A 25,456-nucleotide genomic window follows, 5' to 3' on the forward strand; every position below is an offset into this window, starting at 1 on the left:
AGGTGGTAATTTGATCCACCTTGCCTGTACTGACTTTTGAAACAACTACCCAATTAATCCTAATCCCCTGCTCTTTCTCCAAGCCCTGTAATTTTTCCTTCTTTTTTTAAAATCCAATTTCCTTGTAAAACGTGTTGTTAAATTCATTTCTACCATCCTTTCAGGCAGTGCATCCCAGGTAATGCAGGAGAAGCAGGGTTAACATGGGATTGAATAGCGTACCGTCCACACAGTGATGAAAGAAGGGATATGACCCAGACGAAGGGTCAGTGCGTGCTGTGGAGCAAAGATGGATATAGACTTAAGCATGGGGACAGCTCCCAGCTTGTAACTTTTTACTGTACATGTATAAAAAGTTCTAGTCGTTTAAGACTTATAGTTAACCTACATAAGATTTTGGAGACTTTTTTAAAAAAAAATACCAATCAGTAGCCAACACCCTCCCAACATGGTGGCAGTGGTCAGATAAAAACCCAGAACCTTGCTCAAATGCAGAGACAAACTGAAAATGCTGGAAGACTGAGAAAAATTCAACAGAGCATTCTGACCAGAAAGAAGCTCCAGAAGAAGCAGATGTGCAGAGAGAAAATTGCCAGGGAAAGCTTCAAAGAAAGGTTTGGAAGCATAAGACAGGGATCTAACATTCCTGAGCTACAACAGAAAACTCCATCTTCAGAGCGCAGAGTCGACACAAGGGTGGGCTAAATCTTTTAAAATTCCAGGCTGCAACAAGTCTTGAGAACTCCTCAAGCAATTCAGTGTCAGAAGTACCGTTTGAAACAAACCTGTTGCTAAAACCCATTTCCTGAGTCAGAGTCTGGAAACGTGGCTTCCAACCAATGAAAAAAAAGAACAAATTAATTATGCTGGGAATGTTGCGATTGCCCAGCTGAGTAACAAACAAACAAACAGAAGCACCAATTCGACTGATTCAACAGTTTACAAAGTAAACAGCAGAACTAAAGAAGTCAGCAGGCAGCTGATCCAGACAGTCATTGTTAAAAATATTTTTCAAGAAGAGTGCCGTTGGCATTTTGCAGATTACGCCAAAACCGGCAAGTGTGACAAATCTCATTATTGCCGAGTGATCAGCGGTACCATCTTGCAATACGGACAGCTCTTAAAGCTGCACATTCACTTTTAAAATTTTTTAACATGGATCATAATTCCACACTCCAAGTCAATTCGGACTAATCCAAGGCCCAGACAAATCACAAGTAGATAAACACGCTGTTTTACTCGATAGGCCCAATTGCAGAAAAGACAAAGAATTAGTGAATTATCTGCAAAATTCAAAGAGGTATTAAAATCATTTGACATTTATTTCAATATAAGAATCAATAAAATACCCAAAGAGCTAAATTTGATAAGAGAGTCCAATTGCCAGGGTAAGCAGTCGATTTATTCATCATTGATCTGTACCTGATGGCAGACAATTATGAAAATGTAGAGTTGAAGTCTTAACTCATAGGGGAGGAGTAAAAGTTGATGTGTTCTCTGACCTCCTACAAGCAAAGGAGGATCTAAAACTGGAAAAGGCATTCCAGATAGTTAGAAAGTCAGAACTTAGTGAGTAGGACAGAACAATATTCAGGGGAGAGGATAAAACATGATGCAAAGACCAACACTCAGTCCAGCTTGCTAGGCCACAGGGACATTCCAGGCCAGGGAAAGCAATTGCTGGACCAGCCTGCAGAGCAACCATGCCAATGCTGAGGAATGAAGATCTCCCACAGGCCAAATCAATACCCAGCAAGTGCAGCCCAATGCTTCCAATGCAACACGATTGGACACTCTGGCAAACTGTGCAAGGCAAGAACTCTGGAATGCATGCAAGGTCAAAAGATTACCACAAGGTCAAGACCGCAAGCCCGGATTCACACAGCCGTGCTTCCTGGGTGAAGTCAAAGATCTTGGTTTCTCATTTTGGAATGTGGACATTTCAGTCAATGACCATTTAACAAAATTTAAATTAAATAAAGGAGCTAGTGTGATAATCTTATCGTATGAAGAACCAAAGATGCCTGGCTTCAAATAGCGGACACACCATTCTACAGGACCAGAGGAATCCAACCTCCAGATTTTGGTATGATTGGAACCATTGAGGCAGGGCAGGAAACAGATCTTCAAGCTGACGTATATCCTCCATAACCAGTCTGTCTCCTCCTGAGCAGAGATGCCTGCATAGCATTAGATTTCCTCAAGACGGCAGAAGATATCAAGGCAATCACTCTCATTAACCAAACAGAACTGCAAGCTTCCGAGTACTCAAACAAAAAAAAAAGAGTATCCTGACTGGGACTTCAGCTCTGAACTGTCTTCTCTTTGCTGAGCAGGTTTGCTAATTCTCGTTACAGATCCCAGTTAACCCTCAATAGTCAGACCAGCCAACAACCCAGGACATAAGCAAAACGCCTCCAGCGGAAGAGGCCCCAACAACAGGTCAACCACCCTGCATACATTGTAACTCCCAGCTGGCATGCCAAAGCCTCAAGACATAATGGAACCTGGTAGCAGCCGTCTGTGGCCGACATTGAAAAGCAGTAATGGGCATACCACTAAACCTTCTTCTCAGCCACAGAAATGACCCTTATGATGATGGAAAAGGAAAAAGAAACGACAAGGATCCAAACAAAATGTTCATCCACCACACAAGAAATGGGATCAAGTGGCAGCAACCATCCATCAAAGCAACAGCCAGGTAAACCAAATACAGTTCAACATGAGGGAATGGAAGAAAAGAATGAAAGCATACCCAGATGCCAGTTCAACCTCCAAGTCAACAGCAATGACAGAGCCTACCATTCCTCCAACAGAACTGAGATATGGAAGGGATATAAGGCCTCTAGACTCCTGAATATTTAAATTCAAGGACTTGAAGTGAGGGGACAATGTAGTAACAACAATATAAATGTATGGAACTGATAACAATGTAAGACATGAAGCAAACTACCATAACTCCAAATACATTGGATAAACACTTGGGGTAGGTGTGGTAGAAGGAGCATTTGGGTTAATGTGAGACTGTGTACAATAGTGTCCACACAATAATCTAAGAAGACACATGACTGAGACTCATGATCAATGGTGTTAATCAGAGATGTGTATTGATGTAAGCATAAAGATAGCTCCAAGCTTGTACTCTTTACTGTACGTGTAAATAGTTCTAGTCATTAATAAAGGCTTGCAGTTAACATATAGAAGACAATGGAGACTTTTTCAAGACATATCAATCTGTAACCAACACCATCCCAACAATAACAACTTATTACAAAGAAAATCTTGCTCATGTTGCTTCTGGTTCTTTTGCCAATCACTTTAAATGTACATCCTCCTAAATTACTCTTTCAAAACCATTCACGATTTTGAAAACCTTCATCAGAATGCTTTAATCTTCTCTGCTCTATGGACAACACTCCTAGTTTCTCCATTTTCTCTATCTGACTGAAGTCTCTCATCCTTGGTATCATTCACGTGACTCTTTTCTGTATTCTCTTTTGTTAAGGTATAGGTATCGTTCCTGAAGTCTGGTGACTAGAATTTGATATATTAGTGTTTCTAAAAGGTTTCATGTAAAGTTGTAAAACATTTGGTTGTGTAGCGCCTATATTTTCACGGCTGCAGTGCAGTTTTTGGTCCAAACTGGTGTCACAGTGCAGGCTATGTTAGGTACCATATTAGATAGGTTGCTAGTGCATGTGCTGAGAGTGTGCACAAGACATCTGCAGAGTAGTCAGATCATGCCTTGGTCAGTGTGTAGCGCTCACCTAACTTTATCAGTGCTTTAATGTGCCAGCTAATGCCTTTTCTTAATCTCGCACAGCTGCACATGCATTCAGAAGCAAGAAATAGATCGCAGCCCCATCCCAACTCCCACCAGAGTTATGAAAAGGAATTGTCAACTACTTTCAGATTGATTTCTACTGGCTATTGCTTAGTTAGGAGTGCTTGGTGGTAATATTACTTGAAATTCACAATGGCTGGGATGGTATATGACAAAGGCTTTGGTTCTCACTTTGAGGTTTCTGCTCACACCACTTGTCTTGATCTTTGCGCCTGCAGTTTCTAATCCTCTTCACCTGCAGCATGACAGGGAGAATGAGAACACAGAGGAGGAAGGAGAAAGAGGCAATGGAGGAGCTCTCAGCAGCAGGGCATATCCACCCTGCGTCCTCAGAAGCATTTCCCCTGGCTCAACCTCAGAGAGATACAGTGAGCCAGGCTCTCATTACTAAGGCAGGTAGCTCAAGTTGGGAAATTCCCCCAACAGGGAAGACCTAATCCATCAAACCTAATATTTGCTCTGGAACGTGAGAGGTGCTGCTGTGTAGGAGAGAATCAGGTTCGCCATCCCTGGAAATATATTGGCAGCATCCATGGGCTGGTTAAAAGTCCCACCTTGGTTCTCTGGGACTTTGTCCTGCTTTTTTAAATTCAATCTTAAGCCTTCTAGCACTCACACCCAATCCACAACCCCTTGCCCCTTCATCCACTCCCCATGCCACTTCTATGCTACTCTAGGTCAGATCATGCCTCCACCCACCCCCACAGCCCTATGCCAACCTAATGCCAATTCATCCACCACCCTTGGCGCTTATACCCTGCATGTCAAGTCACCCAGTATTCGTCACAGCCAGACCTCAGAAACCATGTTAAGAAGAAATAAAATAAAGGTCTACAATTATAATACATCACAATAATAAAATCCCATTAATGAAAGCCCACTAAAACCTTTTAAAACTCAAATGGTTCAACTCTCATGGAAAGAAACTTCTATTCACAGCTCCACATCAAAAATAGCTAATCCTTTTTAATCAACTATTTGAGCTGTCAATCAAACTATGAACTTGGAACTTATAGCTTGTGAAAATCAGCCAAGGATTCATAAAGAAATTGCTCGTTTCTTTTTCCTTTTTAAAAGGTTTGGACATTTAAATAAGTTCACATTATGACAGGTATACAGGCCTTACCCACCTTTCAGGAACTGTCAGGTCTATTCCATAATTCTGTGACTCCCACAATGAAGGCTAAGGCCCTTGCTATAGTAAATCTTAGAATCTTAGAATCCCTACAGCACAGAAAGAGGCCATTCAGCCCATCGAGTCTGCACCGACCAGAATCCCACCCTGGCCCTACCCCCATATCCCTACATATTTACCCACTAATCCCTCTAATCTACGCATCTCAGGACACTAAGGGCAATTTTAGCTTGGCCGATCAACCTAACCCGCACATCTTTGAACTGTGGGAGGAAACCGGAGCACCCGAAGGAAAGCCACGCAGACACGAGGAGAATGTGCAAACTCCACACAGACAGTGACCCAAGCTGGGAATCGAACCCAGGTCCCTGGAGCTGTGAAGCAGCAGTGCTAACCACTGTGCTACCGTGCCACCCTTGTGATCTTGGGATCTGTTTGAACTCAGCACTGAGTTTAAATGGCCCAGATCAGTTCAGGTGTCCCTCATGTCTGAAGCACGACACCCACCAGGAACTGGCCAAGTTAATTGTGTCTCCTGTTCCCCATGCCCATTTTTAGAGACTGAGAGTCCCTATAGGACTCCCAATGGATGGAAAATCATCTCAGCCCAGTACTGCCATCTTCAAACAGCTCAATCCCTTATAAATGTTTGTGCTGAATGAAAATCCACATCGGCGATGTTGATGAAATCTATGCTATCTCAGGTGAGTGTGGTGAAGCATTAGGTAAGATATTCCGGAAGTTACACATTGCTTGGAATTTATTAGGAATCTTACATCACTGTGAACACAAAGAAAAATGAAACAGTACTTGCAAGGAAAAGTTGCTTTCTTTTTCTACTCAAAGGTAGAAAATAACACCCCATGCTCGACAGAATTTCCAAGATTTGAGTTTGTGAAAGTCAGCAAGCATCATTCCTGATCTGTCAGTACAAGAATCAAAATGCAACTATATTGTTGACTCGCCAATATATAACCTTCCCCGTTCAAAAACAACATTTTAACTTGTTTTTTCACTGACGCCATTTATAACGGAACTGGACATCAGAATCTGGCAATAAGATGCCGAGTCCTGCACGGTCATTATTAAGTCCCACTGACTTTTCCCCTTCAACTATTTCTGTGTCAAATGAAGTCAAGATTATTGAGAGAAACATTTTGATCTCACTGACTGCAAAGTATCTCCCAGGACACATACTGGATCCAGAACCAAAAGGCATCAAATAATACCGAAGCTTCTTTCCTCCTTTGTAAAAGGCAGTCTTCTCCATTCCATTTTCTACAAAACGGTTATACTTGTACACCTGGAAATATACAAAAAATAAACATTAAAAGAATGTTCTTTCAATATAATGGTGAGAAACTGAAATTTGTCTTGGGCAATAATGGAAGACGGACTCCTCCCAATTTTCTTGTTCACCAAATTTTATACAGTGACCACTAATGGAAAATGCATGTGCATGACTCCCAGGTGAGAAGAGCATTGGCCTTGGCTGTGGTGCCTTCCATAACCAAATCTTCTGCCAATGCTTACTGGCTAGGCTTTCATGTGCAGAATGGCTAATTGAGTGAAGTGCCAAAGAGTTGGCAACATTGCGATCACGAAAAGGGTCACACAAAGCAAAAGGGAGAAAATTGTACAATGTAGTAAATAATACAAGATTGAACAAATTATTTTTGAATTGATAGCTATATGTGTGCAACTGTTGGATTGCACTTCAACACATTTGAAAATAAAACGTCAATTGTAGGTTTTATGAAACAATTGCTTCTGTGGACCTTAAGAGAGATGAAACCGTTAAATTTATAACTCAAGAAGGTTTGTCAGTTTCAAATATATTCATTAACCTGCATATGATAGCTGAAAAAGATATAGGTTGTTGTGAAATGTCGCCTCAACTGAGTAAATGCCAGAAAAAGCGATGCTATTTCATTTGGGTTTGGAAAAGGCACTAAAAAGCTGGAGATTCAGATTAACTGTGAAAATTCAAATCTGCCTACCACAAAGTAGAACACAATCTGTTCTCCAACTCTCTTTTTTTACTTTCTCTCTTCTCTAGTGATTGCCAAATATTCTATTGAGCCACTGCAAAAACTTGGCACTCTACAATTTAATTCAGTGCTCCTAGATATTTGAGTAACTTTAGGTTTTGAATATTTAGATTATTTTTGTCCAACGTGCTGTATTCTATGATGTCTGTTCCAGGCAATCATTTGATAAGTTTTCTTGAACACTGTTCTTTAATGTAATGGCTGTGCAAAACTGAGTGATAACTTATAATGTACTTAAAATGAATAACCAAAAATAAAACCAAAAACACAATATTCAATGTTCTGCCTTAGTCATATTATCTTTACATTTTCAAAAAAATGAACACTGCTTTTTCAAAGGAATATAAATGTTCAAATAGTCAGAAGTTTAATCATTTTTGCAAAATAATTCAAAGTTTTTTTTAAAATAAACTATTTTTGGGTACATAATAGTGATATATAACATATCAAATAATGACAGTAGTCAAGTGTTAGTGGCCCTTCTGTGACCCCAAGTATCATCTGAACACAAGCTTTGTCAGGATCTGAAATTAAATATATTATGTGCTGCTTATGTGGGAGGACAGAGATAAAACTTTAAATCTGCTTGTGTATTACATATCTGCTTTGAACATTAAATCATTCCAAATGTCTAAGACCAATGGTCTAACTAGCAAAAGTAATAGGCCTGATATTAGAATACAACATAGGAGTTGTTCATAGACTATTTAGATTCCTACAATTTGCAGAAAAATATAAGGTTATATAGTACTGACAGACATTGCTATCCTCCAGGTCAAATCTCATAAGTTGTGACTAAAACCTATTCCTGTCACTTAACAAAACGATCTCTATCTGAATAAGTAATCAACTCATTGGGTACATGACAGATATAGCTGGGGAAGAAATATATCTTCACATAATATATGTGAGCCAGAACAGTGGGTTTGTTTTGCACAAACATGGGGCATGAATTTATACCATGTATCACTCACTGGGAAAATAAATTATATCGCTGTACATTCACTCCCAGTATCAGGCATGACAACTTTTTTGCCATAAATACCTGAGAGTATTCTGAAACAGCAACCAAAAAAACTTAACAAGCCAAGAGAAACTTGGACTAACAATTCCTCAATGAAGTAAATCCAAATAAACTTCAATAAGGTCATACACACTGAATCCCTGCAACCTCTATCAGATAAATAGAAACTCATGACTTTTCAAGAACTGTGGGAGGGAATTTTCCAGCCATTGACGCTGGCGGGATTCTCTGGTCCTGCTGCTCTGAATGGAGATTTGGCTGAGCGCCAAATTTTCTGTCCTCACTTGCAGCGGTGGTGGGGCGTGAATGACTGGAAAATTCCTGTCATAGTGTTAAATTTCCAGGTGTTCTGATTTGCTACAACATAGTGCTTTGAAATGGGTATCAAAGCAAGTTACCATCTTGCATTAAAAACATACGTTTCCTTTTAGGTTTCAGCAGAAGTTGTACATACACCACACAAATAAATACCATACTAGACTTTGTTGCAAGTTGTGCTCATTTCTCAGGATGCAAATTTATATAACGTATCCTATAGCAAACCTATATAAACTGTCCTATCGCAAACCTATATAAACTGCGCTATCGCTAACCTATATAAATTGCCCTATAGCAAACCTATATAAACTGCTCTAAAACACTGTCCTCTTATAAACCTATATGACTGTCAATCCTGTGTTCCATAACTCTAGAAATAGGATAAGGCTATTCGGCCTCTTGAACTAGTTCTGATATTCAATCAGATTATGGCTCATTGATATTTCATTTCCATTTATCTACCATTACTCCAATCGCTTTTTCACCATTACTTAACAAAGTAATCTGTAGATCTTGGCCTTGAGAATTTTAATTGATGCAGCATCTATTTGAGAGGGGTGAGTTCCTGGTTTCCACTGTCTCTTTTGTAATAGCGTTTCCTGAGTTAAATAGCTTTGTTCTTTCATTTGTGGAATAAACAAAGACTTTGGCATTTTCTTGTGTCATATCCTCAGCCTGGGATTCTGATGGGTTTATAAAGTGAAAGCACTCTATGATCATCACAATTATTCAAATAAATGACAGATTTATAACCCCATTCAAGTCCCTCTTAGTCTGAGTTCCCTTCCTCAATGTCAAAATCAAGCAACTAGGCATATATTTGAAATCAATAAAATTATACTTAAGTTTGTAAATTTGAATTAGTGTAACTATTGTTCGCAACAATTGGATACCTGGGAGCAAACTGCAAGGGTTCAGGTGACATTAAATATGATTGAACAATTTACAACCACCATCTGAACTCAGAAACCACTTTACAGCTTTGAACTTAATGCTGTTTTTTTTAATGATCTGAGAGGTTTTTTTTGGAGAGATGGGCATTGGGCATTCTTTGCTTTCTTTTCATTCCCACCATAGCTACCAGTACATACAGCATCTGTCAATGTAATCCAGGGTACAGATTCATGACAACATTTATGAAAGAGTATTAATGTTACGCTGCATGAACTAAACAATATTACCTAGTTGTATTCAGTGGTAGTTAACCATGATTTAGTGTACTAAGTATGTAATGTACTAAATTAAATGCTGGCCAGATTGAATTTTTTGTCTCGAATAAAAACCGTCAATTAATACTAATAACTGAATTTAATGCATTCATGTGCACATGTATATGGGAAGGTCATAGTGAGAAAGAAGACAGCAGTGTTCACTGCTGCTGCTGAAACGGCCATCCCCGCTTTCCAACTTCAGCTCATAATTTAGTGTTAATGCTAGTACAGCAACAATTCACCAAATGAAATGTAGAATCTGATTGCATTTAATTTGCATGCAGGTGGCGAATCTCTGAAGCCACATTAAGGCTGTGCCATGGTGGATTAATTTCCAGCCTTTGATATTCATTAACTCTGGCTGCAGAAAAAAAATACAAGGAGATGACACAATTACCCTCAGAGCTTCACTGCGGAGCAACAGCTTCACAATCTCAAGTTCACGCCACCATATCAATTGATCGCGAAAAGGGAGAATCCTTATGAAGCGAAGTGAAGTAGCATATGGCTATTACAGGAATTTTTGGAATCAATGATGCCCTGGCACAATTATCTAAATGCTGCAGCTTATTTGTTACCGACACAGTTCTTTATTCTTCCTTTTCCTTGGTCATCAAATGATCCATTACCTGACAAAGCTGAGAGTTTTCTTGACTTCAGGCCAATCAATTCACAGTTTAATGTTAATCCTTTTCAAAGCAAGACTACTCAATCTTATTCCCATATTCTCTATTGAGACACTAAATTCAATGACCTGCAGGTCTTCGACCACACGCTATTCAAAAGCCAGGAGATTCCTTTTGCAAGAAAGAGCAATAGCGGCACTAGAACAAAAGGCCTGCTTGTTGCTGTATGGCTGCAGGACTGAAAGAGCAGCACATGCAAGGCACCGCATACCTCAGGATTTTCATAAACCTCTGGGTCCATGTGTAGAATTTGAGGATAAAGGGCTATCCAATCCCCTTTTCTCAACTTGATTCTCTGCTCTTCTTTAAACGTTAAGGTGACATCCTCCTGGGCAACTCGGATGTTCATTGAGGAACTGCATAATCGAAAGCTTTCTTTTATTGCACTTCCTAAAGACATGAGAGAGTAAGAATGGACAAAAGGAGAGGATGCAGAAAAAACATTGTTACCATCATGAATTTTAGTGAGGTCCTGTCTCAGGACTAGTACATTTTTTGTATCCACAACTTAGCATTTATTTTGGAAAGATCCGTCAAATTATTAGCATGGTGAATGATACACTGGCTACATTCAGTACTTTATTAATTTGACTTTAACACAAAAAGAGAAATAAGGTTTCCTTCTGGTAAAAATGGCAATTGCAAATTCTCAGATTCTATTAGAAAACCTTTGCAATCTGAATGCACCACCCTATCCTAGTAGGCTCCAGAAGCCCAATGTCCTTGCAATCCTAGTGGCCTTCAACTTTTGTTCCCTGCTCGACAGATTTTATGGCTAATTTCCGGCAATTTATCCTGGCAGTTCAAGGAAGAATTCCTATGGGAATAATGTGCATAATTTGCATAAATCATTCTGATAGAATGCATATCAGCATGTAGCTCCTGTCTAGGGTTGCAACACTCACATTGTAATCAAAACTGACTTCTTTCCAACAGCATATCTGGATACTGAATTTAGCAACTTGATTCTTTTTGATCATCACGTGAAAGCAGAAAAATGGAGCTACATCCAGTGGATGATACAAATTTACAAAACTCATCGCCTACATTAAAGGGAGCAGCGTAAAGCAAGTCGTACTCGCGATCCCAAGCACCATCGCGTTGCTAAAAAGGAAGCTTAGAAAAAAACTGCAAGTGCTAATCCGAAGTAAACAGCAACTGTTCTTTCAGTAAACATTAAATCTGTTGCAGCGTGCACAGAAAATAAAGTGGCATGGGATGCATTCTCGCAGGAGGTTTTTCCTTAAGCGTGCATTTGTCTAAAGGAATGAAGCTTCGGTCAGCTCTGTGTGGTCAGCGCGGTGATTCAATGTGACGTACAGTGAGTCTGTGCATATTCTTTTGGACTGCCTTCGTTACTATAATCAGGCAGAGTCAAATCGGTTTGTTGGTGACGAAGCCAGAACAGAACTGCGGATCCAGAATGAAGCCTGGATTGCGGATTGCCACAAGGCACCTGACACGATAGATTCTAACTGGCAGTGTTCTGGCAGCGAAACTTTGCAGCGTACGAAAAAATGTCTACCCCCTACCCTCATGCTGTGCGCAGCCACAAGAAAGACAGTGTGTATAAACCATTTTAGTATGTGCTTGGGAAATGATAGATGACAAGTGAAACATTACTGTTTGCCTAAGAAATCAGACGAAACAAATAAAAATCTCATGACTGCAGCACACAACTGTGAAATGGTAGTGTAGTAGTTAGCACACAAGCAACATGGTCACATTCCATTGGTTGACATTCTCCCTGGCAGCATGGCAGTCAGTGGCTGATGTAGTATCACAAATGACAATTGGGCAAGCATATCTTATGCAGAAGTTAATCACGATAATGGAGCACAAAGTGTGTCTTCGTGGTCAGATCGTAAATGACAAATCTGTTTTACCTTACAGTACCAGCTACATGTGGGAGGTTAGGCTGCTTTGGCTTTGAGCAATCATGATGATAATTATTAAATGACAAAAGTAATGAGTCAGATGATGATCAGCAAGGGAGAAACACAGGCCTATGGGGTTTGAGCTGACAAATTAAAAGACACATTTCTATAAAACACGCAAAGCCTGAAACACAACCCCAAATATAAAAATAAAATGCAGAAAACCTCATCAATCTAAACAACCTGCTTACAATTTCCTTGCATGCATTTAACATGCATCAGAAGCAGCCATCCAATGCTACAGACAGATCAGCTGGTGGCACGGGAGGTCTTCCATTCAGTACCAAGAGGTATAGTAAATTATCCAGTGCAGTGGAGCAACATCTGCTTCTGTGCTAGTACCGAACAAACAAACCAATTTAAAGCCTACCACGGGATAGCTAGACAGCAAGTGAACATGCCCCTTAGCTTGCCCCAAAACATTGGAGACTAAACTGCAGGGTGCATGCTGAGGTTAGAAGAAATATTCACAGTCCCTTTTGAAAACATGCTGCAGCACTAGTAAATGGTTTCCTATTTTTTTCTTGGATGATGTGTGCATTACATTAAGTCTACAGGCCAAATCTTGTAGAACATATTTATTTAAATTAATAAATTGGAAGTTACAATCTTACCTACAATCTATGTACAAATGTGATAGAAGTCAATTTACAGCAATGTCCCAGTGCATTCAAATTTCAAACAAGTCTCTTGTTCCTTACGTGATAATAATGGTGTAATTACTCTGCTTTATGCAAGGCTGGTAACTGTTATGATTGCTGTGGTCGACTGTGCATAGCAAGATTCAACTGTTTTCTACAAAATCTATGAGATAACAATCAATATACTAATATTCTCTTTTAATTTCATGAAGTAAATGTATTCTTCAAAAAAGAAAGAAATAAAGCAAGCTACAGAAGTGAAGCTGAGACTTTGTTGTAACCGTTGACAGGCAAACTGGGATAAAATTAAACTTGAATTCTAAGCTTGAAACACCGTATGGTGATTTGATACCCAGTTGCCAATCAGATACTGCAATAAAGGATTGCACAAAGACAAAAGGTCATTATTAGCTTTAATATTTAACACCTGACTCAAAACTTAGGAACAGCATGACAAATGGATCATGTAAAGAGGTTCAATAAAACTGAAGAGTAAATGATCAATTATCAACTGGATCCCCATAGTTATTATTTTCAATTTGTCAGCTAATAAGTTGACAATAAAAGAAAATAACAATAAGGAGGAATCACTCCAGGATGGCGGGACTTTCCTTAAAAACAATGAATCATGTAATTTCAATGCACAGTCTGCTATGTAAATTATGTTGAGATTACAAAAAAATCTCACCTATTCTTTTTGACTCGGGTGAGGAAAAATTGATATTACATTACGCTTGTTTTGGCAATACTGGTTTGCACAAACATGTTGATACATTATCAGATCAAGAACTGGAATAACGTGTGGGAGGAGCAGGTTTGGTGCAGATAAACATAACTTCTATTGAAGCACATATTGTGATGCTTACTCGCATGTTGCCATCTTTCTACTGAGAGCCACCCCCTTGGCACCGCCCCCCACAAGTTGATTGGCAGGAGGGAGGGACAACCAATCCGATTGCTATAAAATCTAATCCTGATCTGTTGAAAACAAGTACAACTCTATATTGTGGGTGAATGAGATAAGCGGACTCATTACAGATTGACTTTAAAGCCAATCCTATTCAATGTTGAGAAATCCTTAGTCCATCCCAAAACGTTTTATAGCTAATGCCTTTTTCTGGAGATTAACGAAGTGCGATTTAGCCAGCACTAAAGAAAACATGTCGTAAAAGCAGAGTGTTCAGAAAAGTGCCTTTTACACCATGTCTCCCATTTCTGCATGGATTCTCGCAAAGCTACTTTTAAAATGAAAAGTGATGTTTTATAAAATGTGTGTTTTATGCAGGTCCAAGATTAACGAGTTATATAATAAACCAGCAGTTGTGACATTATAGGCCAGGAAAGGCCATAAAGTTGGGGGGTGGGGGGGGGATAGACTTACTCTAATAATATTTTCTACTTACATGTCCATCATAATTGCTCAGTGAAGTATAGCTAAAAAAATCATTCACCACTTGGATTCCTTCCCCCACAACTCATGAACTGAGCCTTTAGGTTTACCTATTCTGAAGAAAGTATAAAAAGCCTCCAAAACTATTTGTGAACATTGGGCCACTTGTCAATCATGATGATGTCAATGATGCCTGATGTCACTGTGCAGCACGTTCGGAAAGCAGCTGCCTAAATGGTGCCTGACAGATTGGCATTGTGATTGACAGGTGAGCCAGGGCTTACAAATAGTTTTTGGCGTGTGTCAAAAATCAGAGTACTGTTACTTTTGTTTAAAATATCTAAATGATGGGTTTCAAGGGATGGGTTTTCTGATTGGAGAAATATCCTGTGGGTGTGGATTTTAAAACTCAGCATTTAAAATATTGCTGCTACGGGACATTATGGCTTTAATTAGAAGAAAATGATTTCAATTAATAGAGTAGGCCTTGTAGGAAAGTGCCTTCAGGAGCCTAAAGTATTCTTGTTAGAAAGGACAACTTAAGAATGTTTCATTTGGCTTCCATTAATTTACTCACACTTACAAAAAAATATATTTACATAACAGCTTATGACATCATATCCAAAGAATTGCATTTTGGGATGGACTGCTAAAGTGGGTAAATGTAGTGATAGTTTGCATAGAGCAAGAGGTGCAATGGAATATTTTCAATCCACCTCAAGCAGCAGACAGAGCATCAATTTAATACCTCAACCAAAGCACGGCAGCTTTAACAATGCAGTACTGCACTGGAGCGTCAAGTTAAATTTGTTTCAGTTTTAAAATGGGGTTTGAACCCACAATCCTCTGACTCGTTTGCCACAGTGCTGCCAGATGAGCTTGGCTGATGGTCACATGCATGAAGGACATAAGAAAAAGTTACATTGATAGGTTACTGTACTTAGTAGCCCAGCAATGTCATAATTTTCAGCAGTCAGCCTCCATTTCAATGCCTCTTGAGCATCCCAATTTTAAACCACTGTTTCCTAAAGCAGACTCGAAGCTCATGTCAGATAAGGTGTGATTGCTGTTCTCAAATGAGATCATGCATTTCCTCAGAGGATTTTTTTTCCGTTTTGCTGACTCCCAAGATTAAAAGGATCATATGTCTTCATTTCTCATTCCAAAATGTATGTCAAATCCAATATACAGATTTAACACATTGTGTACCGGATGCTTTTAGTTAAGGGTTTACAGTACATGGAATCCAGTTTTTCTTTCAAAGAATTATAGCTATTATGCAAAGGTGAATAATTGTAAGAGTGAGGAGGCATGTTCTTTAACTGTGGAGATGCAAACACAGGCGAAACAGTGAGCAAATGAGTAGGCTTTGCAGACACAATTCTATAAGGTTCAGAAGCTTCAATCGCTTTCACAATTGTATCAAACTCCTGAGAACAATTACAATGAGAATTACTTACTTTGTGATAAATTTAAACATTCAACAGAGGAAGTCACCCTTTTATTCAGGGTTCAACTCATTCAACGTTAGGCACAATATACAGTGAGGGGCTAATTTGGATCTTGCAAATTCCTTTCTTGGCTTTTTACAGAAAATGAATATACCACAAAAGAGCATTACCAGCAGAAAGAAGACTCCAGCATGTCATTAAAATGTGAATTAAAATCATTAAACATTTAAACAACAGTCCTAGTTTTCTATCAGAAATTCTATCATATATCAGTTCAGCCAGTTACTTGATGGAAATTTTGTCCTTAACTGTTGAGGGTATATTTGGTGATCCCACATTCCCAGCAGTGAAAAAAAGAGCAGAAGTTTGAGAGTAGGGCCTACAACACTGGAGCTCTAGCTTGGGAGAGCAGAAGCACTGAATTTATCGACTGATGTTTACAAGTAATCAAACTATCTGGACAGTACTTTAGGGAGTGCATAATTAATGAAAGTGGGTGTTTAATGCGTTTTCTAAATGTTCAAAACAGGGATAACAGAACTGTACATGCCCTTTTCTGGCTGCATTTTAAATGAGTTACCTAGGATCACCATGCTGTCTAAATCTTCTCTGCTGAGGCTGATGTCGAAGCCAGGGCCCGGTCTTTGACCTGCTGCCTGTAACACATGCTCAATTTCATCATGCACAGCTGCATGGGCTTCTGGGTTCTTCACTAGATAATACAAGGCCCAGAATACAGCTGGAAACATGTTTCCGTGAGCAGCCCACAGGAAGGCAAGATGATGTGCTGCGAGAAAATAAGTGAAAAGGAAGATTAATAGCATTTATTACACTGATTAGATTTGCAGTGTGCTAATTAAAAGATGTTAGGACAAAGACCCAGCCAAGGATCAGTGAATGCTAATGAGGACCAATAGGCTTCTGAAGTCTAATTTTCTGCTTAATGAGGACAGTTTCAAAGCAATGTTACACGGAAGGGGAGGGGGGAAGGGGGGGGAGAGAGTATAAATGTGGCTCCGTTAAATCTGCTTCATTATCAGCAATAAGAGCCTTGTTTTACCACATCAGCAAAAAGTTGAATTCAATTATCCCAGAAGGCTTTTGCAGGATGGAAATATTACAATATAGGTTACTTTCAAAGATTTAAAAACATTCAAGGTCAAATAATTGTATTCTCCTAAATGTAACAATTCAATTATTTTTGTGCTTTAACCTAACATTAAAATATTTTATAATATAATTTTGTGTGTCTGGCATTAATATCGGACCATTTACATCAGCCCCCTTCCAAATTGGTTAACTATTTGTATCATAAAATCTGGATGGATTACAATGGCGATTTGTCCTCCTATCCTGATATTAATGGGGACAGAGTACAAAAACAAGGAAGCTATGCTCAACCTGTTTAAAATACTGGTTTGGCCTCAACTAGAATTTTGCATTCAGTTCTGGGGAATGCACTTCAAGAGAGATGTGGTGGCATGGTGGCACAGTGATTAGGACAGCACGGTGGCATAGTGGTTATCACTGCTGCCTCACAGCGCCCGGGACCCGGGCTCGATTCCTAGCGTGGGTCACTGTCTGTGCAGAGTCTGCACATTCTTCCTGTGTCTGTATAAGTTTCCTTCGGGTGCTCCGGTTTCCTCCCACAGTCTGAACTACGTGCTGGTTAGGTGCATTGGCCATGCTAAATAATTCCTCAGTGTACCCGAACAGGCCCCCGAGTGTGGCTACCAGGGGATTTTCACAGTAACTGTATTGCAGTGTTAATGTGACACTAAATAAACTTTAAACTTAGATGTGAAAGCAGTAGACAGGGTGCAGAAGGGATTCATGAGAATGGTTCCAGGGATAAGGAACTTCATTAATAAGAAAGACTGGGGATGTTGGGACTGTTCTCTTTGGAGCAGAGAAAGTCAAGAGGAGATTTGATAGATGTATTCAAAACCATGAGGGGGTCTTGACACATGAGATAGGGAGAAATTGTTCCATGTGTGATTAGGATCTGGAATGCATTGCCTGAGAGTGTGGTGGTGGCAGGGTCTATTGAGGCTTTCAAAAGGGAACAGCACCATTATCTGAAAAGGAAGAATTTACAGGACTATGGGAAAAAGACAGGGGAGGGCACTAGGTGAATTGCTCCTTCAGAGTGCCTGCAAAACCTTGATGGGCCAAATAGATTTTTAAGTTCACTTATCAGTGTCACAAGCAGGCTTACATTACCACTGCAATGAAGTTACTGTGAAAATCCCCTGGTGACCCAAAGCCACGAATTGAACCCAGGTCCCTGGTGCTGTGAGGCAGCAGTGCTAGCCACTGTGCCGTGCCATCCCCATGGCGTCTTTGTATGTTGAGGACTATTGTTTTGTTAGTTCTCCAATACTGACTTCATTCATTATGATTAGCATAAATTTAATTTATCCTTTTTATGATTTCCCCATACTCTACATGTCAAGGTGATCTAATAGATTCAGGCGTTCATGATTTCCACCTGGCTAGCTGACATGAGAACAAAAATTTCTTTCCCAAAGTTTACACAAAAAAAGCTCCTCAGAATTTCACAAACATGAAACACATTTTCAATAACAACTCCACTCATCTCACTACCTCTAAACATCTTTTCCTTATAGTTCAGGATTTCCACCTGGCTAGCTTATTAATTATAGTAGGACAAAATACAAAGGCATAGTAACCCAAATTATGATATACCAATGGAATGGAGATGAGGAGTTGGCACCAGCCCCTCCTAGGCCTCATTTTAATACTTCAGAACTGCCTCGAGGAACCCAGGGGAACAGTTCCTGGTACAAGTTAAATACTCAGCAGTAGAGCAGATTGCAAAGCTGATTTGATTTGATTTTTGATTTGATTTATTATTGTCACATGTATTAACATACAGTGAAAAGTATTGTTTCTTGTGCGCTATACAGACAAAACATACCGTTCGTAGAGAAGGAAACGGGAGTGCAGAATGTAGTGTTACAGTCATAGCTAGGGTGTAGAGAAAGATTTAACGTAATACAAGGTAAGTCCATTCAAAAGTCTGACAGCAGCAGAGAAGAAGCTGTTCTTGAGTCAGTTGGTACATGACCTCAAACTTTTGTATCTTTTCCCCAACGGAAGAAAGTGGAAGAGAGAGGGGTGCGTGGGGTCCTTAATTATGCTGGCTGTTTTGCCAAGGCAGCGGGAAGTGTAGACAGAGTCAATGGATGGGAGGTTGGTTTGCATGATGGATTGGGCTACATTCACAACCTTTTGTAGTTCCTTGCGGTCTTGGGCAGAGCAGGAGCCATACCAAGCTTTCTACCAGAAAGAATGCTTTCTATGGTGTATCTGTAAAAGTTGATGAGAGTCGTAGCTGAGATGCCAAATTTCCTTAGTCTTCTGAGAAAGTAGAGGCGTTGGTGGGCTTTCTTAACTATAATGTCGACATGGGGGGACCAGGACAAGTTGTTGGTGATCTGGACACCTAAAAACTTGAAGCTCTCGACCCTTTCTACTTCATCCCTGTTGATGTAGACAGGGGCATGTTCTCCTTAAGCTTCCTGAAGCTGATGACAATCTCCTTTGTTTTGAATCGAACCCAGGTCCCTGATGCAGGATAGGACGAAAGAAACAAGGAAAGCCCATGGAATCCTTGCAGAGTTCAATTTCCATTCCTGACACCCAATGGATCCTTCCCAAAATTTAAAGACTCAACTTACTTTGGCCTCTTTTGGCCACACTACTTGCTCATGTAATGTTTCATTATTGGTTTGGTGGCCTACAGGCCTCCAATCATCCCATGTTAAGTAGACACCAACTTGCTTGGGGCAAGTGACGCCAAATGCATCAGGAAAGCAGCAGACTTTGATCGCCATTTTAGCCACTTGTCTACATCATGCAGATTATGTTAAAATCAGGTCTTATCTTTGTATGGACTTTACGTTAACAAAAAAAGTAAATTAAATTCAGGCTAATCATACTGAGTGATAGCATTGGGAAACGGAATATTTTAGCTGGTCCAACTTTCTGCTAAACAATAAGCCTCAACATTAGCCTGAAACTGTGTGGCCTCACTCTTATCCTCAGTCATCCCAACTACATGGAATTCTGTTTTTAACACAAGATTTCTCATCTTATCTAAGAGGGTGGGACGGTGGTTAGCACAGTTGCCTCACAGTGCCATGGACCTGGGTTCAATTCCAGCCTTAGGTGACTGTGTGGAATTTGCACGTTCTCCCCATATCTGTGTGGGTTTCCTCCCATTGCTCCGGTTTCCTCCCAGGGTCCAAGGATGTGCAGGCTAGATGGATTGGCCATCCAATTTGCCCCTTAGTGTCCCAAGATGTTTAGGATAGAGGATTAGCGGGATAAATACGTGGGATTATGGGGATAGGGGAAAGGGCCGGAGTAAGATACTCTGTCAGTGAGTCGATGCAAACTCGATGGGCTGAATGGCTTCTTCTGCACTGGATGGATTCTATGAAATAGCCAATTAATTTAGTGGAACATTTTTGGGTGTGCTGTTCAGTCCATGATTCATTTCAATCAGGGCCCATCATTTATTATAGAGGTGACATTGCAATAGGTCTACATCTCAAAGTCAGGCCTCAGTGGTGTAGGGCATAGCATTCAAACTCACTGTGACACCTACTCCTGAAAAATCTGAAGCAGTGAACCTTGTTGCATAACTGTAAATTCCTCAAAATGGCCTGAATAGTCTTGCAGGATGAAATTGCATTCCTTTTGTAATTGTTTAAATATGGTAGTGCAACCAAAGATAATTTGTGTACAGCCACATATATATATTCAAATTTCCTTACCTGCCCTTTGATGATCCTGAAGATAGGAATACCCCTCGAGCAAGTTCTTCCTCTCTCTGATTATATTTGCCATATTTAGCCGTTGATCCAATTTTCCAGACGTGAAGTAACTGATCAGTTCTTTACGTGTCATTTTGGTGTTGCCTAGAAGTTCAATGGGAATTCCCGCAACCAGATAGGGAAACATTTTGTCAAATTTAAGAAATTTTTCTCTTAGCTCGGCGATTTGCTTGTGCTCATTCTTGGGAGCCATTCCATAGAGAGATATATAACTGGTTTCAAATAAAATACGACAACAGAAATCAAACATACTCTCTATTCTCCAATCTGTTGGCCTCATCTGTTCTTGCTTCAGTACACTCTGAAGATTCTTCATTGTACTTGCATTCAAAATATTTAGCTCCTCACCCATTAGGCAGTGGTAGAGCTTGTGGATCTCTTCGCTGGATACTGGTATCTTGGGATCGTTTAGATAAGGGTGACCAAAGGCTTTTGCTGATATCTCCAATGAAAATGCTTCAAAGTTTAACTGCTTGTGCTGAACCACAAACTGATAATGAAATGGATTTAAAACAAAGGTAATATACTTTCCTACAAGAAATAAAACAAAAAAAGTTTAGAAACACAGCTCAGCATGAAGGGAAAACCAGTTGTTTCATATCACTTTCTGTGTGATCATATAAAGACATTGTAAATTGTAAATGTGTTGATTGGTTGATGACATTGTATCTTGAGTTAATTGCCGAAATCACTGTACATCACCCCACCAGCTGGCCTCTTTCCTCCAAATCCCATCAGCATGGAAATGGGAAGCTCACCTTGAAAATGCAAATGACCATCAAAATGCCGCTGGGCAGGTCCCATGTGCTTTGTCCACCACTTGCCCGATGTGTGCTACACATCAAAACTGTATCCTTTGTAACACATGGGTAGCACAGTGGCACAGTGGTTAGCACTGCTGCCTCTCAGCACCAGGGACCTGGGTTCAACTCCTGGCTCGGGTCACTGTCTGTGTAGAGCTTATATGTTCTCCCCATGTCTGCGTGGGTTTTCTCCGGGTGCTCCGATTTCCTCCCACACTCTAAGAATTCTATGATTCTATGTGACCTGTGAACCTTTTATTGACCGTATCTATTTTGGATCATTTTAGATCATCTGCACCACTAATAAATCAACACTACTTTTTAAACCAGATGAACAATTAGATAAAATGAGCTTTAGGGAGGGGTAGTTTATAGCCAGCTTCCAGCTGATGTTAATTACCTAGAAAGGCTCAGAAACACAACACCTCCATTTTCCACACGCGGATGAGAAAAGAAATTACAGATTTCATTGCCAACAGATCAAAGAGAGGTTCACAACCCTGCATATACCTTTGCGGCTACTAGAAGTAGCATCCTTTAAATTTTGATAGTGCCTCATCATGGATGCTCACTAAAGCGATTTATTGCATTTCAATGGTCACTTGAACAATTGACTTGGTAACCAAAAAAGACATAGGGGCTGAAATTCCTCTGGGATTTCAAAAGCCTTCCCCAATAATTCCAATGGCTGCACCAAGCAAATCCCTTAAAATATGGCAAAGACATAGATACCTTGTTTAGTATGCAGCCTCCACCTGCCTGTAGAAGGCAAATGTCATGAGAGGGCACTTCCAAGGGCAGAGGTTCCCTATAATAGGAGGTTCTGTGGATGCCAGTATCTCAACTGAATGAAGATGCACTGGCCTCTAGATGCACACGAGTGCCCTACATGTGCAGTCTAAGTCAGGGAAGTGGTCCTGAACACCAGAGAAAAGTAAACTTTATCTTAAAAACTTTTAAATGAATGGTTCCCTTATGTAAAGGAAGGAGGAGGACATAGTTGGTGCTCTATCCCTCCCCATGACAAGCATAGAACAAATTACCTGGCTGCAGAGGGAAGGTGGTCTCTGGAGATATACCTGAAATGGTGCTTCTGCCTGCCCACCCCATGCAAATAAGATGCTCCCAGACTGTCCCCACAAAGTCCAGTGGGGTCATCTCTGGATGGCACTGGCGAGCGCAATGGTGTTGTAATACGTGGGGTTCACAAACAACAAGATCTCGTCCCTACGGTGTTTAAACTAAAAGTGAATAAATAGGTTATATGTTCCCAATATAAAAAAAAGGAAGACTCAAATAAATATTAATAATTGATTCTAAATCTGCAAACTGCACATTATTGTACATTTTAAAGACAATATGCATGTACATACTAGATCAGTGTAAATGTTTCTACGTGAATATTTCAATTTCTAAAACGTAAAAACTCTTCAGCAATAATCCGATCGCTCCCTTCTCCCTAAAATCTGTTAATGCACGTTGTGTGCATCAGCTGGAAATAGTTTATCTTTTCTGGCGTTTGTACTTCATTTCTAGTGGAACAAAATAAGATGGGGCGGGGAGAAAAAAATCTCCTTTCTCTGGATGTATTCAACAAGGTAGGTTTTTTTGTGAAACACAGCATTTACGTAATCATTCTCTTATTAGGAAGATTTCGCTGAAGTGTTGACAATGATGTACAGTATTGCTTCGCTGGAATGACGTTTAGGGAAAACGATTCTGCTGCACCACCACACAATACCAATTAGAGAACTATTTTCTGCGACAGGTCAGAAATTTACATTGTTTCTCGCAGAAAGATGTGCTTTTTAATTTCTTTATTAAGATGACATTCATGTCCCTTGCGACTTTTCGGCACGACAATCATTTGCTCGTCATGTCGGAAACTGCAATCAGCAGAATCGTGTTCCAAGACTCCGCCGTGCTAGCAATTCCAAGCATCGTTTTGTGTTTTCCATGTGAATTGGTTTGGAACGCATTAATTACGCTAAAAAAAAATACATGCTTTCCCCAAGCTTTTTGACAAGTTCTTTTTAAGATGGAAAATAAACACGATTCCATGGCAGAATCAGCACAGCTTTCCGCATTCAGAATGGTCTGCACATGGACGGGACGACAGTCTGAGCTTTATTGCCACAGCTAATCGTCAACTATCTATCAGCTCCTGCATTGTGCGATTGTACAATTTTCTTGGGGAACCTTTACTGCCATTGTCTTAAGTACAACAGTCACTAGAAAATTGCTGGATCAGGTAGCTGTACCACAAAATAAACAAAGCAGAATTCATGGCACAAAATGCCAGTGGCAGCTCTGGGCTGCACTCTATTTGAAAACTCACCTGCGATATAGACCGTGAAGATGTCTCCCCATTTCTGTTGACGGGAAACAAGAAATCGTAAAGAATCTTGATGGAACTCAAATGCTTTGCCAATCAATGGGATCCAGCCTTGTTCTAGAGGTGGTTCTCCAAGCCTGCATTGAGAAAGAGAGACATAAAATATAATTTTGAAAAATCCAGCAAATTACTGTAAAGTGAGTTAACCCTTTAAGCACTCTTGCAGTTGCCTCTTTCTTCCAGACACTAAATAAATATTCTTGGTTATTAACTTAATGCTATTTTATTGCAATATTCAATTTTAACACTACAAAATAATAAATAAAATTTCTTCAGTTACCAAATTGTAATTGAGTCTTGAATTGTTGAATTTAGAAATATTTTTACTGACGAAGGAGTAGTGTGCATTTTACAAGCCTTCATGCTAGATGACCCTTCAAAGAATTAAAATATAACACAGCAGTAACACCATGCAATCCTTTCAGGTCATTTTTATATCTGCAATTCTGTCAGATAGGGCACAGGAAAATAATATTCATCTACCACCTCCTTAATTTTACAAAACTAAAATCACATCTTGCTGACACAGTCATAGACACATGAAAATGTGGGCCCACAAATATGTTGGGAGTACAGTTATGGCAATTTAAATGCAGAGCCGATGCACCGATGTTGTTGTCCTGCAACTCAAAGGACAAATAGATCAGATATATAAAAAGTACCTCATTCGCTATTACTATGCGAACAGTTGCTATAGTCACCTTACTTTTGTCAGACACGTTGTGATTTCTCTTAAAGTTACCTGCTCCACAACTTACTTTTCAACTTCTCCATTTTCAAAATAATGGCAGAAAAATGATCAATTTTTAAGAGGTCAAATATTGGAACCATTTTATTTATGGAAACTTGCTATGCAAAAATTGGTTCCCATGTTTCTCTACATAATATAGTGACGACAACACATTAGCTGTCAAACACCTTAAAACAACATGAGTTCACAGAAGACATTATGTAAATGCAAGTTCTCCCATCAGTTTTCTCCCATCCCATTCTTCTTTCATGAAAGCTTTAGCCCCTTGTCCAGCTTTAAGTCAAATGGATACACAGTATAACCAAGAGCCAAAGTCCAGGAATTGGCAGTGAGTACTGGGGAAGTATTAATGGGATGGTATCTCAGTTGAGTTATTATTCACTCATATGCGTAATATCCAGCAGGATAACAAGATTGTGATAAAAAATTGGTGACTAATTCTGCCTCCACCCACCCACCAATCCAGGAATGCTGCAACACCCAACTACTTTACAACTGAGATCAAATAAATGAGTACAACTTGAGGATCAAACCTGAAACCTTTGGCTTGTATGATTTTCTTATTTGGTCAGAGTTATCTACAGATATTTGGTCCAAAACTTGCCTTCCTTTCAAACTATTTTTGAAGTTTTAAAGTTTCATAGCAATGATTATCATGTGGGAGGTGAAAAAACAAAAATTATAAGAAGATTAATTTCACGCTTTACATTATGAAATAGCAGAAATACATCAGTAGAAACTTAAATGCAAGTTCAGTTTCTGAGGGCAAACATTAGATAATTAATAGCATACTCAAAAGCTCACTTCAAGCCAAGACAAGAGATAATATGGTGAAAGATTTAACAAGACCTGAGCCAGGGGAACTACACAGAGCATCTTTAGTTCTGATATTAGATGGGCGGTTGTGATCAGTTCAGCCAGTCAGGCAATTTATACCCGTTATGTGTTAAGCAC

The 25,456-nt window shown here is 39.7% G+C and overlaps 1 protein-coding gene across 1 annotated transcript in view; it reads right to left on the bottom strand.

Moving 5' to 3' along the window:
* Positions 1-5,723: 5,723 nt before the first annotated feature.
* cyp7b1 (cytochrome P450, family 7, subfamily B, polypeptide 1) overlaps positions 5,724-25,456 on the bottom strand; it is a 208,855-nt gene continuing 189,122 nt past the window's right edge. Inside the window, exons 2-6 of the mRNA XM_078217088.1 lie at positions 23,695-23,828; positions 20,494-21,084; positions 16,269-16,475; positions 10,481-10,659; positions 5,724-6,282 (exon numbers count right to left, since the gene is read on the bottom strand). Coding sequence (XP_078073214.1) covers positions 5,992-6,282; positions 10,481-10,659; positions 16,269-16,475; positions 20,494-21,084; positions 23,695-23,828 — 1,402 coding nt within the window. The 3' untranslated portion in view covers positions 5,724-5,991. The remainder of the gene's footprint in view (positions 6,283-10,480; positions 10,660-16,268; positions 16,476-20,493; positions 21,085-23,694; positions 23,829-25,456) is intronic.

This window comes from Mustelus asterias, chromosome 7 (assembly GCF_964213995.1).
Source record: "Mustelus asterias chromosome 7, sMusAst1.hap1.1, whole genome shotgun sequence".
Taxonomy (NCBI): domain Eukaryota; kingdom Metazoa; phylum Chordata; class Chondrichthyes; order Carcharhiniformes; family Triakidae; genus Mustelus; species Mustelus asterias.